Source organism: Lepidothrix coronata, unplaced genomic scaffold (genome assembly GCF_001604755.1).
Source record: "Lepidothrix coronata isolate B3197 unplaced genomic scaffold, Lepidothrix_coronata-1.0 Scaffold67, whole genome shotgun sequence".
In the NCBI taxonomy this organism is placed as follows: Eukaryota; Metazoa; Chordata; class Aves; order Passeriformes; family Pipridae; genus Lepidothrix; species Lepidothrix coronata.
In genome coordinates, this window is record NW_016690247.1 from 4,503,974 (window position 1) to 4,521,001 (window position 17,028).

General features: G+C 40.1%; 1 protein-coding gene across 1 annotated transcript; it reads left to right on the forward strand.

Moving 5' to 3' along the window:
- The first annotated feature begins 1,343 nt into the window (after positions 1-1,343).
- On the forward strand, positions 1,344-15,790 carry HHLA1 (HERV-H LTR-associating 1). Its single transcript, XM_017818275.1, has 15 exons — positions 1,344-1,386; positions 2,486-2,545; positions 3,653-3,733; positions 4,188-4,271; positions 4,363-4,446; positions 5,782-5,865; positions 6,428-6,484; positions 6,595-6,681; positions 7,483-7,575; positions 8,657-8,854; positions 9,397-9,468; positions 9,703-9,777; positions 14,647-14,803; positions 15,440-15,522; positions 15,747-15,790. The coding sequence occupies exons 1-15, from the start codon at positions 1,344-1,346 to the stop codon at positions 15,788-15,790; spliced, it is 1,302 nt and encodes a 433-aa protein (XP_017673764.1).
- The last annotated feature ends 1,238 nt before the right edge of the window (positions 15,791-17,028 follow it).

Genomic DNA, 17,028 nt, shown 5'->3' on the forward strand with positions numbered 1-17,028 from the left:
CAGATCCCAAATATTGCAAGAAGAGTCAAGTTTAGGGTTCTTTGGTACTAGACTGGTCCACAGGACACTGGACTCTGTCCATGCAAAATTAGTCCAGCTCACAGGAAAGGTGATGGAGTACAAAGTCTGGGGACTGAGATTTGGCCAACGCTTTCTCTCTGCCTCAGTCCTCTGCTTCTGCACATGCTGTGCAGAAACCATAGATGAGTCCAGGCTTGGGGCTGAGTAAAAAGGATTAGGCAGATGGGCTAAATAGATAGGATGAACTGCCCGAAAGCTTTCAGAGCTTTGCTTGAATTAGCAGAGCCGGCACTTACACACTTTTGACTCATTAGACAAGCAAATACAGACATTTCAAACACAGAAATACTTAGTATTGTTTCATCATCCTAAGGAAGAGTCTCTTTAGAGCCACTAAGTACAAATTACCACATTTTCAGAATATGTTAATTCTCTAGTGAGTTTAATATGAGAAATATTTTAAACATGATGATAATAGTTTGCTAATCAAACAGTATTATCTTCAAGATAATGATTTGCTGTGCACTTGCAAGATTAGCTATTTCAAGAGGATATTAAAAATGTGGACTTTTTTTTTGCTAATTTTCATATAGTACCTCATTTTCTGACAATTACAGAGTTATTTGGCATGTTCCAATACCACAAAATGAGGGGAAACATGAAAAGAAACCTTTTTTTTTTCCCCCCTAACCACCTTCAATTACATCATTGAAATCTGGAAAGGAGCTTTTGGTCTGAAAGGCATGAGCTGTTAATCCTTCCTAAGCAGCTAGACAAGGCAGCACAGGATAGAAACCTGGTGACAATAACTACAGAAATACAAGACTAGGGATGACTGGACAAGCAACATTTCTGCACAAAACAAGCTCAGTCGATATCTGGTCTAAAATTGAACATAAGCAAATTTTATCTTGTTTTAACAGAAAGGATTTAGGCATCTGATGTGTTAGTGTCATTTAGGCACAGGTCATCCTGCTAGAGAAGAGGGTTGTATCACCAACCTTACCAAGTCCCAAAAAAAGGCACAGCTATGTAGGACTCAAAAATCAAGAGTTACATGCTAAACTCATGATACCCACACATATATAGAAAATACTGATTGTGGGATTTCTGTTTCTTTGCCATTTCGACCATAAATCTTTCTCTGCATTGCAGAGATCTACTATTTCTCCCATGGTCAAATCATTCTGGGACAAGGGCTGGACAAAATTGCACACCACCACAAATATCACCAAAAAAGCATTTCTCTCTCCTAGACCAGACAAACCCACTGGAAGTCAGCATCCATAATGCAGTGGTTCTGCTGGCATGGGGCAGTGAAGATGAGCCTAGGATTTCTGTGTCTTTTTCTGGTTTTCAGCACAGGTAAGGATGATGGTTTGGTGCTCCCCACGGAATAACCCCCACGGTGTCTCTTTTCCAGTTGCTCCCACGGACCCATTCCCACATCTGTGGCAGGCTCGGTTCTTTCACCCTGTGTAGGCAAGGCTGATGGGCTGGAGCTCCAGGGCTGGTCCCATGCAGCAGAGCAGAACAGATTATGTCTATTCTTGGATCCCATGCCAATAATCTGGGGTCAAAAAGGCTTGTAAGTAAAGGGAGAGAAGGGTTAAAAAGGCTCCTAACACTTAGATTTTCAGTCCAAATTTAGCTCTTACTAAATGAGAGTTGTTAATACATCTGATTAATACTGAGGAGTCACAATTTACAAGCCCTGGACCATAGATTTCTCCTTTACACAAACACATACGTGTGTGTGTGTATGTGTATAAAGGGGAGCCTGGATGGATTGAGAAGCTGAAGCTTCAGAGGGACTTGGAAGTTTGGCATTTGCTAGCTTTTATTTGAAGATCCTTCTACATTACTCTTTGGCGGCATTCATCTCTCCACTGGTGGGACAGGGAACCTAAACCCCAAACACCTGTTTTCAACCTGTTCTGTGATGTCTAAATCACTGCTCTGCACCTCAGTTGGTTACTGAGCAAATTCAAGAAAGCCAGTCCAATCTCCTGAGCCCAGCTCCAGCTCATTCCTCTTGCAACACAGCTCTTGAGAACAGGTCTCAATTTCATGACAGCTTCGAATAACAGACATGCACACAGGCTGGGAATATTGGTTTAGATATGGCCTTATTTTACTGTGTGCCTTGCAGCAAATGTTGTGTGCAAGCCTAGTGAAGATCTCTACAAAAGTTTACTACTATATTTTTCTTTTGATTCTTGAGGGTCAAGCTCAGACATTAAATCTGTTTTCTTTCCTTAGCTGGCAGCTGAAGGACCTGGCAAGTCCTTTAGTACATCCTTATTCTCAGGCACTTGATGAATGGATGCTTGCTGGCCTGCTCTGCAGTGTTGATGTCCATCAGCTTCTGAGCTCTAATAAGCAAGAGCAGAGAGCTCAACAGAGAGTTGTGTGGTGTCTCAACAGGGAAAACTGTTCTTCAGTCTCTTTCTTCACTTTTCAGCTTCGTGCATAAGAAGAGAAAATAAGAAAGAGAAGCAAGTGGCAGTGCTGGCTACTGCAGGTAACAAGTAGCACGTCAGGAGACAGAGTGTCTGGGTGTTAATGGGAGGGCTGGGCATGAAGGTGGCAGCAGATGGACCCTTCTCCTTCAGAGTCTGTGAGCCCAAACCCACCCCTGCTGTAAGGGCACCTCACCCAATCCAGGACTTACCCAAGTCCTGGGCCAGGTTAACCACTATCCTTCCAAAATCTAATCTGCTTTCTCTTTTTCCTTTCTCTCCTTCCCTGCTCTTCATTCACTTTTGTTTTTCCTTTCCTCTCTTCAGTGCTGTGGACAACCACTGATTTTAACCCTAGGGTGCAGCTTGGCTTCAAATTGTTATAAACAACAGTGATGTCATTGGAAAATTGTATTTCTCCACAAATTTGATTTTGTTCTCATCTCAGCTTTCTGTGCTTCATTTTCCACCCTGTTCTGCTTTTCCTCTCTGTCATGCACACACAGACCTTCCTCCTCTCACACAGACGCCGACCTGCTCTGCTTTGGCGTGACTTTGTGTGAGGGAAGCAAGAGAACATCTTCAGAAATTTTGACTTGGGAAAAACAAATAAGCGACATCGACAGAAAGAAAGCATGATAAAACAAAAAGTGTGATTTGGCTGCGGTAAAATTATTCTGTTGTAGCAGTAGAGCCATTGAGGCAGCTGAAAAAAAAATCTGTATTTTTGTGTAGGGTTGGGGCAGGGGGAATATTTCCTGGGCAGTTGCTCTGCTGTTTCTTACCTGTGAAGGGAGATCTACTGCTCTGTTGGGAGATCTACTGCTCTGTTGGGAGATCTACTGCTCTGTTGGCAGCAAACACCCATTGCCCAGCAGGAGGGGGCACCAGCGCGCCAGGGCTGGCTGGGTCCTGCAGCTGCTCAAGGGCATGCTCAAGGGCAGAGCTGACAGACCTGAATTTTGGCCCACCGTGCACTGCTACTCTATCTTGCTATTTTCCAGACTCCTCTCTGCACTCCTGGAACTTTATTTCTTCATCAGTGTTTTTTTGGTGTGCTCTGGTACATAATCTGCTCATTTTGGTTCTCCCGTTCCTGAAGATTTCCACTGTACATAAGCAGATGAGCAGCCGTTTCCTCGCACCTTTATGCACCCCTTTTTTTTCAGAGCTGCCGGCAAAGTCCCTGGACCTGGCTGCTATTAACCTGACAGAGTTGGTGAATGGGATGCTGAGCTCTGCACTCAGAGGTAACGGGACACAGCTGGGGAGGTCACAGCCTGTCAGCCCAGCAGATAAAGCACTAACAGCATTAGCAGGAGAAGCTGTAAACATGTGCTATCTGCCTCCAAAATTGCTTCTAGGAGCACATTAGCCTCACACACTTATAATGCAGGTGGCTGTCTGACCCAAAAAACTAAGAAATTAGCGTGGGTTTATATACAAACACAACATAATTACTTACAGGATGCCTTTAGAAAGTGCTTTACAATCCAGTGTAGGTTTCAACTAAAAAAAAAAAAAAAAAGAAAGAAATAATACAACTGATCCTTTTCTCAGTGGAAATGAGAAGGAACTGAGTGTCAGGCAGCTGTATCATATCAGCACCTCAGGAATCCTTTAGGCATTAAATTAGCAGAGTCAAAACATGCTGTTCTCACAATTTGTTCCAACTGCTAATGGCATGGGCATGTGTTTCTGCAGGTACCAAAAAACTGTTCTCTTTGTTGAGTGTCACGTCTTACAGCTCATTCGCCTTCCACAAAGTGTCAGTCACCATTTATAACAGTGAGTGTCTGGTGCTTTGCTCTGCTCAAGGGTGGTTTCTCTCTCATAGCCTGTGCAACAAGATACTCATTTTTTCTCTCTCTTCCTACAGTCTCTAATGCAAAAAATGTTGACCCTGGCAAGTTCCCTATGCACTACTGCTACTGTTTGAACAACGTGACAAATGACTTGACAGGTGGGCACACAAGAGAGGTTGGTAATTGCATGTGTTTAAGCTGAATTATTTCCTTTGGAGCTGAAGGCTGTAGCCTGAATTGTGCAGACTGCATCCTTATGAGTAGCATCACCATACTGAGATCAACAGCCATAACTCATGATGAGTGGCTGCTCTGACTCAGTGAACCAGGTCTCAGGTGGCTGCATCCAGCCAGCCAGTCTGGGATGGAGCCATCAGTCAAGTGGCTGGAGTGGTTTGCCTGGCGAAAAGACCTCCCTTTCCTCCTCGGAATACAAATTGCAGCAGAGGAGAGACAACCACCAATGTATGATACATCACCTTGGCCACTTTTGCTCTCCTGAGATAACCCACAGGAGATAAACAAGGGCTTCTCTGTGCCAATGGACTCCAGCAACTTCAAAGAGCCCAAGAGAAGTGAAAAGCAAGGACCAATTTTATACAGCAGTTTGATTCAGTGTGAAATGCTTTTGGGCAAACTTAACCTATAATCCTCATTCACACCCCTGATCTCACAGTATTTGACATTTCAGGATGCATCTGAGCGTTTGGATTCTATGACTGATTAATGTAAGGTATCAAGAGTAGCTCAGCAGCTTGGGACCAGAACCCAAACCCTCTATGCTGCATGTGGTGACCCCATCTATGAGCCACAGTAGCTTTCATGGCTTTTTCTGGACCCACACATCTCACGAGCCTTACTGCATAATGACCCACTCTGCCTTGGACAAAAACAGAGAAACTTCAATCTTTCTGCCTCAAATCCAGAATATTTTGGTGATTAGAGCATTCTCCAAAGTAGTAAAAATTAAGGGCTCAACACAAGGCTCATGTCCATCACTCCCTAAGTGAGAACACTGACCTGTTACTGCTAAAAGGTACCAGTACAGCATCAGCAGCCATTTTTCAGGCTGACAACTTCATCTGTATGTCTGAGAAGACAGCCTGATGCCTCTTGGGAGATCCTACACGGCAGATAGTCAGTTAGAGCAAGCAAAGCCTGCAGGCTCTAGATCTCCTTCTACATTTAAGCAAACCACGTCGAGTATTACTTTAAAATGTTCTCTTGAACAGATAAATTCCATTCAATTTTACTTTTAACCACATTGTTGTTAATTTGGATATCACCTTTGAAATATATTTCTGCAGAATATTCTCATGGCTTCTTGAGTCCAGTCCCATCCAGGAAGAACATCGGGAACTTTAAAACATTTTAAACCTTGTCATATATGAGCATATATCCAAAATATCATCATGTGTAAAAGTGAATTTTTGACTCGGCATAGATGATGGACTATGTGCTTCAACAGTAAATTTTCTATATTTGTTTTCTAGATTTTACAGCTTTACTTGTTGACATCACTGGAAACTCCACCAGTTATCTCACAGAAATTTTTAAATCCACTTCTATTCTCTCAGGTTTGAATTTCTTTTTAACATTATCATTATCTTATTTGTCTCCTTTACTTCTGGCATGGAAACAAGCATAGAAATGCAGATAAAAGCCTACTGCTCTTACTCAGCAGCAATTGCTTTGCAAAGCATGGAACAAGTATGTATATAATGTGTGTGTATGTAATACAGAGACACATGTTTCTATGAGCAGCTATGTTTTGTTTGAATGTTTGGTTAATAATTACTAAAACCTGGTACTTTTGAGAATCATTATTAAATACTCGTATTTGGGGAAATTATGATTCCCAAGAATAATTATGAGCTATATTATCTGAATATTTTTTTTCCATATAAAAATACTTGTAATTTAGAATTTTTATTAGATAGAAACATTTTCCCTGAAAATCTTGAACATGTGAATTTGATGCTGGTTTGAGGTTTTGTCAAAAATCAGATGAGAAGGAAAATATTTGACCAGCTGCCATAACCACATACCATATTTTGTTTGTTTTCTCAACTGTTTAAGATAATGTCATATAATGAAAAGTGGTAACAATGATCTCTTTTACATTTTTTTGCCTTTCAGTACGTCAGAGCAATGACTCAGATTGTATCTATATCTGTGTGATGACAGGGCAGACAGGTAAAAGTTAAAACCATTCCACCCGAAAATATTGCCCTGTTTATTCTCAGTGATGACATACTAGGAAAAAAAGCGCCTTTCTTGATATTTGTAAGCATTTCTATTTGCAGGGAAAAATCTCTCTGACTTTTGGGAAATATTAGAGAAGTCTCCTGTTATTAATTACACATTTTCCAGTAACACATCATCTGACCTGGGTAAGTACATCCTGGGGTATAAAAGGAAACAGCAACAACAGTGAAAACCACATCCATGTAGCACTTGCAATGAGTACTCCATCTTCATAGTGTAAAAATACTTTAAATGTTATTTTATATTTTTATTATTGCTATATAAGCAATAATGTATTTACACATTATTACGTATTTTACTATAATTAAAATAAAATTATATTTTATATTATTGTATGTTTAATATAATAATCATATCATAAATATAAGTAAATTTTACAAACTTTTAAATTATTTGTTACAAGGTCTTATAGTGGAGGAATAAACGAAGCATGCTGTGATGAGAGCTTTCACAGAATTCAGCACTGGGCTGGGGAGGGTCCCTAGTGCTCTAATCTTCCTTAGCTCTCAGCACAAATAACCTCCCATGTGAGTTAGTTACCTTCAGAAAGGAGTGGAATATGGTCAGTGTGCTGCATGGTTCCTCCACCCAAAGATGCTTTGCCAGGTTGAGCTGCACTTCAGATGCTCACCTCTCACTTCTGCCCATGACTCTCATTTTCAAGGCTAGATTAAAGCAGGCAGATAGACAGTGAAATCAGTGGCAAGTTACATGTGCTGAAAGCTGTAGGACCCTTCTCTCCTGTTAAAAATAAAAAAATCAGGTACTTTGGAAAAAAATACAAAAAAAAGAAAAAAACAAACAAACCTTTAATTAAAAAAGACAACAGCTGTTTCTATGATACCAGAACCTGATTTCTTTCTTTTTTATCACAAAATACGTGATGGATGGTGAGTGCTCTAACTCTGCCTTCTCATACCTCAAAGACCTAGAATCGATTTTCTCAAGTTTCGTGAAATTACAGGAAGAGCCAAACAAGATCCTGGATCCATCAGCAGAACATGTGTGGACACTTAAAAGTGAGCACATATTGTCAGAACTAAATTTGTGCCATCCTTGACTAATGTCTTGACAAGTGATCATGTATGTTTGCTGCACAGCACTGTGATGTTACCTACAATTGCAAAGTAACATAAAAGTTTGTTGGAAATAATAGAAGGTGAGGTCAGTAATGCATTGGCTAGCTGGAGGATAGAAAAACTATTATAAAAAGTAATTTTATTAGAAAAATATGTCTTAAAAAGGGACAGAGAAGTAAAAAAAAAGGTTGTTGGCTTCAAACCAAAAAACAAGACTGTTTAAATTGTTTTCTCTTCTTTTTTATTGCAATTTTTCTTTGTATTCATCTCTATCTTCCTCTTTATATGACAGTCAGTTGTTTTTACCTGAGTATTGCATAACTTCAGTAGATTTAACTTTGCCACAGGGCTTCAAGATAGCAAAGTGCTGGTGTGCCACATTTTGGAAGCGAAAAAGCAAGGCTTTGCACTTGCTCGCACATAGTAGAAATCAATAGAAATTCCGACCTTGACTTCATACATCCTTGTCACTGCAGCTGCATCTCACTGCTACAAAATTTCCACATTTCCCATAGTCAGTCTGATGTCTTTTTATAAACTTTTTTAATTTCCTTAACCACATGCCAACCTTTATCATCTCTTCTAGCCATGAGTGTCATTTCAGTTCTCAAATGGCAATATTTGCCTCCAGTACCTGCCTGCTCACCTTCCCACAGAGATCTTTTATCTCTTTCCTCTGTAGTGAAGCAGCTTAGGAAATAAAAAAAATAAATTATGTAAAGAAAAGAAACAAAACACTTTGCAGTAGCATTTTTGTTTCTTTTTTTTGTTTATGAAAATTTGCACATTAAAATGTTCTCAGTTAAAATTTCAAACATTATTGGCACTCCCTGTGTTTTCATACTTAAAATAAAATGGAAACATGGTCACTTACCTGGCAGAAACACTCAAGGATTAGATGGGATTTTCTGGGTGTATTTTAGATATTTTTATTCCTCAGTGTGTTGCACTCTCTGCTGCCTTGGGGCACCAGCGTCCCCAGTGTGCTGGTGCCCTCCCTCTGTCTCTCTTGCTTCTCCAGCCACCAGGATCCCTCTTGCCCAGAAAGGGGAGGAAATCCCCACCACGAGGTTCTCACCATGGCCAAAGACAGCTGGAGCAAAAGGATTGTGGTTTCCATCACCCCACGTGGAAGCTTCCAGATCACAAGGCACAGCTGGATCCCCTCCTACACCTGGGAGAAGCTCAGTCCCATCCCCAGCCCCACAGCCCAGCCCCAGTGAGTACAGGGAGGAGGACTGGAAGCTGCTTCACCCCACTGGCTGTGGGGTTTGGCCAAATGTCTCTGGGGTGGAGGTTGGGAGGTCCTTCAGGGAGACTCACTCTGGGTCACTACTGAGTTGATTACTTTATTGCAGAAGTGCTAAAATCAGCTATAGGCAACCAATGTGTAGTTTCTTATCCTTTAGGAAAAAACTCAGTCTTGCTCCTCATAGATGCTTCTGCTGCTTGGGTCTTCCCTCACATTTTGCTCCAAATTTGGTGAGCAAACCTGTGGAAAAGCAATATAGAGCTGCTTCTCTTGGTCTCCTCTAAACACACCTTCTTTAAATCCTGCCCTTCCGTAGCCCATAGGCTTTTCAAACTCTAGTCAACTACAGCTTTTGTCCTTCCTGTTTCATCTTGACATTTTTATATGCTACTGGCAGTACTGGGTGAGGGACTCTGGCTGTTGAGCTGTCTCATACACAGCAATTCTTCTCAGTAGACAGATAAATAACAAATATGAATGACAGGCAGCGTGTCTCTCTGTTCCCATAGCTGACATGCCCATGTTTTGGATGCAGACAGTGTCTCTACAAGAAACCAGCAAACAGATGCAAACAGAGCCAGGTAAGACTGGTCTGGGATAGCAACAGAGTGTGTCAGTTGGCACATTTATTAAATAGAAAGTAGTATATAGGAATACGTGGCTGATAATGTATTTATACATCAATGTCTATGTAAGTGTTTATTAGTGAACTATGACTTCAGTGTTTGTTTTTTTTCTTTTCTGTTACTACTTCAGTCAACTTTCCTTTTTGTTTTAAGGCGTCAAAGCAAGTTATATTTGTTTCCTTCCCTCAGATTTGCCTTCCTCAGTGCTGTCTGTGCCACCCTCCTACAGACCTGGTGTGACACTGAAACTTTACTCAGCAACCAGTAAGTAGATGCACCTCATGCAGCAAAAATAGTAGTATGTTTGAAAGTAATGCGAGATGCAAATTTTCCCATACAGACACAACATACATGTTTAATTTGCTTATGATAGTTTATGTATATAAACCACCCAAGATGTCCAAGGAACTGCTTCCATAATTGTTTCATACACAATTGCATATTCAAAACATATATTATACTGTGCTGATAGATATAACATAGGTACTCTGTGTGCCAATTTTAGCATCGATTAGTTATTGGAAAATCTTAAAATTCATTCTGAAAGAAAATGTCATGCTTTAAATCTTCTTATTGATACAAGTAAAAAGATGAAGCCAACTCATACCACGTGAAATCTCCAGAATTGTTCTGAATTTCCAATACTGCAAACTGCTTCCTCAGATAAAGAAAGATCATCATCAACTAGATTTCCATGAAAGCTCATTCATTTTAAGCACATAAACAAAGGGTTAGAAATTAAGAGCTAGAGTAATAGTGTCTCTCTATTTATGTCTTATATATATATTGACAGTAAAACTATATTTACAGAGAAGTATTTTGTAAGAAACTACATACTTTGAAAAACTGGACCTGATTCAATGCCAGGAGGACAGTCTGAACTCTGGGAGAGACCAGGAGCTACTTTTGATGCTGAGCATGTGTGTGTGTCTGGCTGGTGTGAAAGCTCCTATAGTACAAGATGCTGGGGCAGTGCCTGTGCTCAGCTTGAGACTAGAAAAGAAATAATGGTCCTCACTTTTCCAAAAAAAAGCGGGTGGCTCAGTTCCAAATTTCCCCTTCATTAGGACTATGTCCTTCCAGTTTGGCTGCTTAGAGTTGTGATGCAGCTCTGAGCCCATGGGATGCTCAGGGAAGAGGAAGAGACCATTCTTCGTCCCTCCCCATTGAAGTTGACTCTCCTGCTACCTCAAATAAGTGAGAATGTGAGCCTGGCTGGGTGGTGAGGACTGATGGAGGCAATTTTGGAAGTCTGTCTCTCACTTGCTTGTGTTTCTGTGCGGTGACTGTCTCTGAAAAGCATAGATGCTGTGTAGAGCAAAGAATATATTGGACTAAATTGCAGGGGTCTTCAATATCCTTTGGATCTGCTATTACAGATAAAACCAGAGGAGTCTAAAGAACTAAAATAGCAGGCAAAATATATTTTTCAAAGGTCTACTTGAATATCCAGGAAATAAAACCAAGAAAAATTGGTAATACGAATGAGCAAAAAAAGACTTGCATAAAGACTCCGAAGGATGGTAGGTGAGAAGAGCAGAAAGAAATGCTGATTATATGGTTTGGGATGGATTAACAGGAAATGTGGAAAAAGTAAACTGCACTATTCTTATATTGTCAAACGAAATTGTGGGTCTTTGATATGGTTTCCTAATAAATCTGAATAAGAGAAGATTGCTGCCTGTCAAAACAGAAGAGGTGAGGTGAAAACTGAGCATCACCAGGCAGGTTTGTGCATGAAGGGAAACTACAGCCTTGTGGTCCTTCTCTGCTAGTGGAGCTGACCCTGAGCACCAGGGGTACCACCAGCTCCCTGGCTCTGTATAGGCAACCTTTGGATCTTCATTTTGGGATTATTTGGAGGCTCGAAATGCAAGCTCTGATCTGGATTCCCTGCTAATCTCACAATTTTTAGTCATATTTGGATTATTGACTTCTCCTGGCTCATTGATGAATTCCAATGTAGTTTTACTTATCTGTAAAGGTGTTTTGTGGGGGGTAAACATATGTGACTCCGAGAGAAAGGTTCTTTCACAAATCTTCAGTTTTTCTGTCACTGGGAATAATTGCACAGTGAGCAATAGTTTCTTACAATTTTGGTGTCATTTGCTTCTTCCGTTGGTTTTGCTGGTTTTGCCTATTGCAGCAACCCAAGACCAGGATCCTGTGCTGTTACTTGTTTTAGCTTTTGTTGATATAGATCAAGTTTTTCATAGTCCCATTCTGGTTGTCTGAACTATCAACATATGTTGGGTTGCTTGCCTTCCTTTTTTTTTTTCCCCCTCCCATACTATTAGAAAAGAAAGTATTTAAGGGCATATTGCTCAGTGGGTCATCTGTTTTCAGAATTAAGTAGCATTTTCAAGTTAAGATGATGATAAACCCCAAAGTTTGACAACATCCTCTAGTGATCATACAAATACAACTGCTGCAGACAGGCAGTGTCAGAGGGAGAGGAAATTATTGCCCAGGAGGCCTGAGAACACTGCAGTAAAAAAACTATAAACTGAGACTCATTTCCAAGGAAAAGACTCATTGGTGCTGAGCCAAGGAGCAGTTCTTAATGTAAAAGACCCTTCAAACCATGGAGATACGAAGCCAAATAACTTCAGATTTAATTGTCATCTTTTTAACTCTGATAATGCCTCTGATTTCTGAAAACTGATGATCTTTCTCTCATTTAAAGATCTCCAAATACCAGAGTATCATCTTACCCCACATGACATACACTGAAGGAAATGAGTCAATGCCATAACATGTGAATATAGTTTGACTTCTTGACACTCTTGATGGTGTGAAGAGAAGAATTTAGGATAAACTAGGTCTTCTTAAACTTACTGGGAGCAGAAGAATATGTTACAACAATTCTCATCCATCAAAGATTCTGCAAAAGACCAAAGTTGTCTGTGCGTCTTGTTTGCTTTGGGTGAATTTGAGTTGAGGATTAACCAGCAGTCAACCAGCTGGAAGTTGCTGGAGTGTGTGACTGGACTTGTGGTGTGCACAGTCCGGAGTTTGTTCATGTGCCCCTGCTGTCAGGTGGGCAACTCTACAGACCCTGGAGAACCTAGGACTGTGAACAGCCCATTTTGAAAGGTTGGGAAACATGGATTTCAGTGAGATCAGTGCACGGCAAGTCACCAATTGCCTCTCTGTCAGAACCATGATGGCAGAGGCTGTCTGCCTGTATCTAACAGTCATGAATTTGGGGAAATAAATCGAACGGTGGGATCACAAAGCAAGGAAGGACATCAACATTGTTCTGGGCGCTGAGACATTATTCTAGTAATTAATTTCTTGAATCACGAAAGTTGGTGCCAACTTGTAAAATATGCAAATGTGCATATTAGAGCATGAAGGGAGGGATATTTTAAGTCTGAATCATTTGCAGTAACCATAACGTTGCTTTTCACTGGCAGCAAAATTTAATCTCAGTGTCAGAGGGATGTGATATTGAGTTAATAAAGGAACTGTCTGTTTACTTCAAGAGTTGGTCACTTCTCTGCCTGTGACAGTAATGTGCCAATTTCAAATACACAGAGCAAAGCTCTGCACAGCAAGCTCTCGTCCCTGCCTTTTCTGGTCTCTTTTGACTGAATCAATTTCTTAGGAAAGAGCATTCTTAGAAAAGAAAGCTCTGAAATAATTCCTACTTTTAATTATTTTTTTTATTTCAATCCAAATCTATATGAGTTTATGAATGGAATGCAAAAAATACATTTCACAGTAGATATGTATTACAGAAGAAATATAAAACATGACTATGGATCACTGAAAATTTTAATTTCAATTATATGATGTGAGTATACTATGCATTCCAAAAGAAATTAAATACTACATGAACTGAAAAAGAATTTCAGCATTAAATAAATAGAGTATTATTCAAATGCATTGTTAATTTAAAATTAAGATGTTGTCAAAAATGAAAACTAGAGCAATTTCCTTAGCTTTTAGCTTTTTTATTTGACTTCTCTTTTCCACACAGATTCCACTCCAAATTGAAATTGCCATTGTTCAATGTACAGTTAGACAAAGCTGAATTTCTGCTGGAAAAAAAAAATAGTTTGAGTAAAGCATTTAACACCCGTTTGGCAGGATAGGAGTCCACACATTGGCAGAGGCTGAGATTCGCAGGACAATAGCCTTTAGGAAGTTTGGATCATTCACATCAACTGTAACATTACTTTTCAGGGGCAACTTACATTGAAACCTCATTGCCTCATGCTTTGATATTTGGTTATTAACATGAAGTATATTTACTGTAGCAAGAAATCATTAATTTTTTATTGATATTGAGTGAAAAAATGTCAAAGTGTGTCAAATACTATTAAGTGGACAAAGCCTAATTGCATTTATACAAAGTAGCTGAGGTTAAGAGAAATGGGGCTCCCTGACTAATTACACCTGATATTTGTGTAGTGCCTTTGATACACAACTAGTTTTCAGATGGGCCTGTGAGTTTGGGAGCTGTCAGTGTCTGCCCCTTACTCCTCCATGATTCCTCCTACCTTGAGCAAGCACTGCCAGAAGAGAAATAGTTTAGTAGCAATCTCTTTCAGGTTGGCAGAGCCTTTATTTTCCTCCTGCCCAAGAATGCCATTTTATATTAAACTTCTTGTCAGCACTAGATGACTCAAGCTTATTTCAACAGAACTTCATTAGTCCAAATTTAACCCCCATAACCTCTGCTATCACATAACATAAGATGGCCCAAAGCTATAAAGTGTGGGAGACATGTGAACCTGGAAATGCAATTACACTGTCTAAGGGGATTATGCTCAGCAGGTAAGTCAGTTTATCCACACATGGCCAAAGCCTGCTGCTAGTTACACAAATGGAAGAAATAGCTGACAATCACACAGGGGCCACTTTTGCACTGCTTGTTCAGCTCTTCCACCCCAATGGGTGCATGTGAAGGGGACACCCATATCATGCAAAATGTTCCTTCTCACAGCCTGTGCCCTGATTATCTTTTCAGAGCCCCAGGGTGGTGTTTTCAGGGGTGTCCCTTACTTTTCAGAGTGCTGGGGTAGGGAAGACATTGTTCTGGAGCTCATAGCCCATATAAAGTGTTGCAAGAAGTTTAGTGGGACGAGTATTTGGACTAGTTCAGAGCTGTGTTTTTTCCCCCAGGGTGCCCACAGGCAATCCTCAGAGAGCCTCGTGTGACCTCCCCTCCTGTCACTCTTATAGTGCAGAAGATCAACCCCTGTGTGATGGAGCTCTGTAGGTTCTTTCAGCTGTGCCTCTGTGTTGGTCAGAGAAGATATTCCAGAAAGGAAGCCATGAGGTAAAACCTGGCACTAGTTTCTCTTTCCTTCTCTGCTTTAAATACTCCATCAGGTTTTTTTCCAAATGACAATTTTCAATCACTAATGCTTATTTTTGAGAGTCTGTGGCTGCTGGCTGAGACCCAAATGGGTCCCAGGGCAATGATCAGTACCTGATCTGGCTTACTGTATTCAGACTAAGTGAATAAAGCCCAGCTTCATTTTTCCAAATATCTAATGACATCATTGTAGTTGGACTCTAGCCTTTTATTTCCATATTCAATAGTACCAGCATGGTATACTGTGCTTATAGAATCATATAATGGTTTGGGTTGGAAAGGACCTCAAAGATCATCCAGTTTCAATCCCCCTGACATGGACAGAGAACATGTTCCAATAGACCAGGTTGCTCAAAGCCTCATCTAGCCTGGCCTTGAACACTTACAGGGATGGGGCATCCGCAACTTCTCTGGAAAACCCGTGCCAGTGCCTCACCACCCTTCTAGTAAAGAATTTCTTCCCAATGTCTAATCTAAACTTGCTCTCATTCAGTTTAGAGTCATTCCCTCTTGTCCTGTCACTACACGACCTTGTGAAAGTCCCTTTCCTTAATGAAAGATAAGCTGCTACTCTCCTAACTTTAACTACATCTTCAGGTACTGTGTTGAATACTATTCCTGGTTTGTGAAAAATGCAAGTTATGTCTGTGAAAGAGTCAAAAGAGTTACTTACTCCCACAGTAAGTACGTTTTCTCTTTGTATCTCTATATCTCTACATACCTTATTGTGTAAATATAACAAAAAAATTTTACATATCCAAAGACTATTTGTTGTCTTTCATCAGATAGCTATTTTATCTGATAATGATCTTTAAGGGATTAAAAAAAAGGATTATTTGACCTTCATGTATGTTTTTAGTATTTCCTCATAAACCCTAATGAACATTTTCTTGTGTTCTTCCAGCCTTAAAGCAAAAATGCCTCAAAAACATCTGTGCGTCAGTTTAGAGCATGGAGAAATGATACTGCAAGTTGGAAGACTGTGGCAGTTTTAGTTGTCTTTTTTGATTTCTCAGTGTAAACACCAGAATGCAACATATTTTTTGCAAATATTTGTAATAAGAAAAGCTATTAACCAGATGTTAAACCTAGAAACCTCTCTTCCTCCAAGGCATTGTAAAAATAATGTGTACAAACAGATATATTTTATACAAGTGATGTAACTACAATAAAAGAATTGAAAGGCTTTTAAAAATCTTATTTTATAAAGGATATTTATGTGGTTGGCCAGTAAATGAAAATAGTTTATACTAGTTTTGTTTACAATTAAGACATAGTAATCAACATGAACAAATACAAAATAATTTAAAAGCAACCTGAAATACTGAAAACAAGGAGGACTTTCCCTAGTGTTAAACACCAGCAGATTATCTTCTAAATCAAGTTTCCCAGTACTCAGCAACACATGGATTGCAGAGGTCAACCCAGGAAGTGTTCAGGCCTCTTGTACTTTCACTCTGAGACATATTTGTGTGAGCTCACCAGGATTCATAGAAACAGAGAATCATAGAATTGTTTGGGTTGGAAGAAACCTTAAAGTTCATTTACTTTCAATCCCCCTTCCATGGGGATGTCACCCATGAGATCAGGTTGCTCAGGGCCCCATCCAACCTGGTCTTGGGCACTTCATGTCCTTCTTTATATGCAAATCTGGTGAACTAAAAGCCAGTTCTAAAAAATGAAACAATTACCAAATCAATTGCATGAGCCCATAGTTTGCTACCCTGCAGCAATATCTTTCTGCTATCTCCCCAAAGTGTATCATCAAGCCATTAATATTCTTTTAAATAAGAAGTTTGTTTGCACCCTATCTTGTGCACATTGATGTTTCACTGAAGAAATAAGTATTCAAAGTAAGATAAAGCTGAGGAGAAAGGTGGCACCATAAGGAATGCTGACCCCAGGGAGAGATGGGATGGCAGCAGCCCTCTTTCCAAATACATTTCACTGTTGGGCACATGACAGAAGCATTTCTGTCATGTCAAAGAGCAGGATAGATTGGAATAGTACCAATTACAGTTCATATTGAAAGTTAGGCTAATGGAATAAGTAGGAATGTCGATACATTGGGAATGTTAGCATGGCTGAGATGAGATTTCGCTCTGCAGCAGCTCTCTCAGTGTGTGCCCACTGCCTCTTGTCATGGGAGGCTCTTATCAGAGACTGGCTCTGTCCTCTTTGCACCC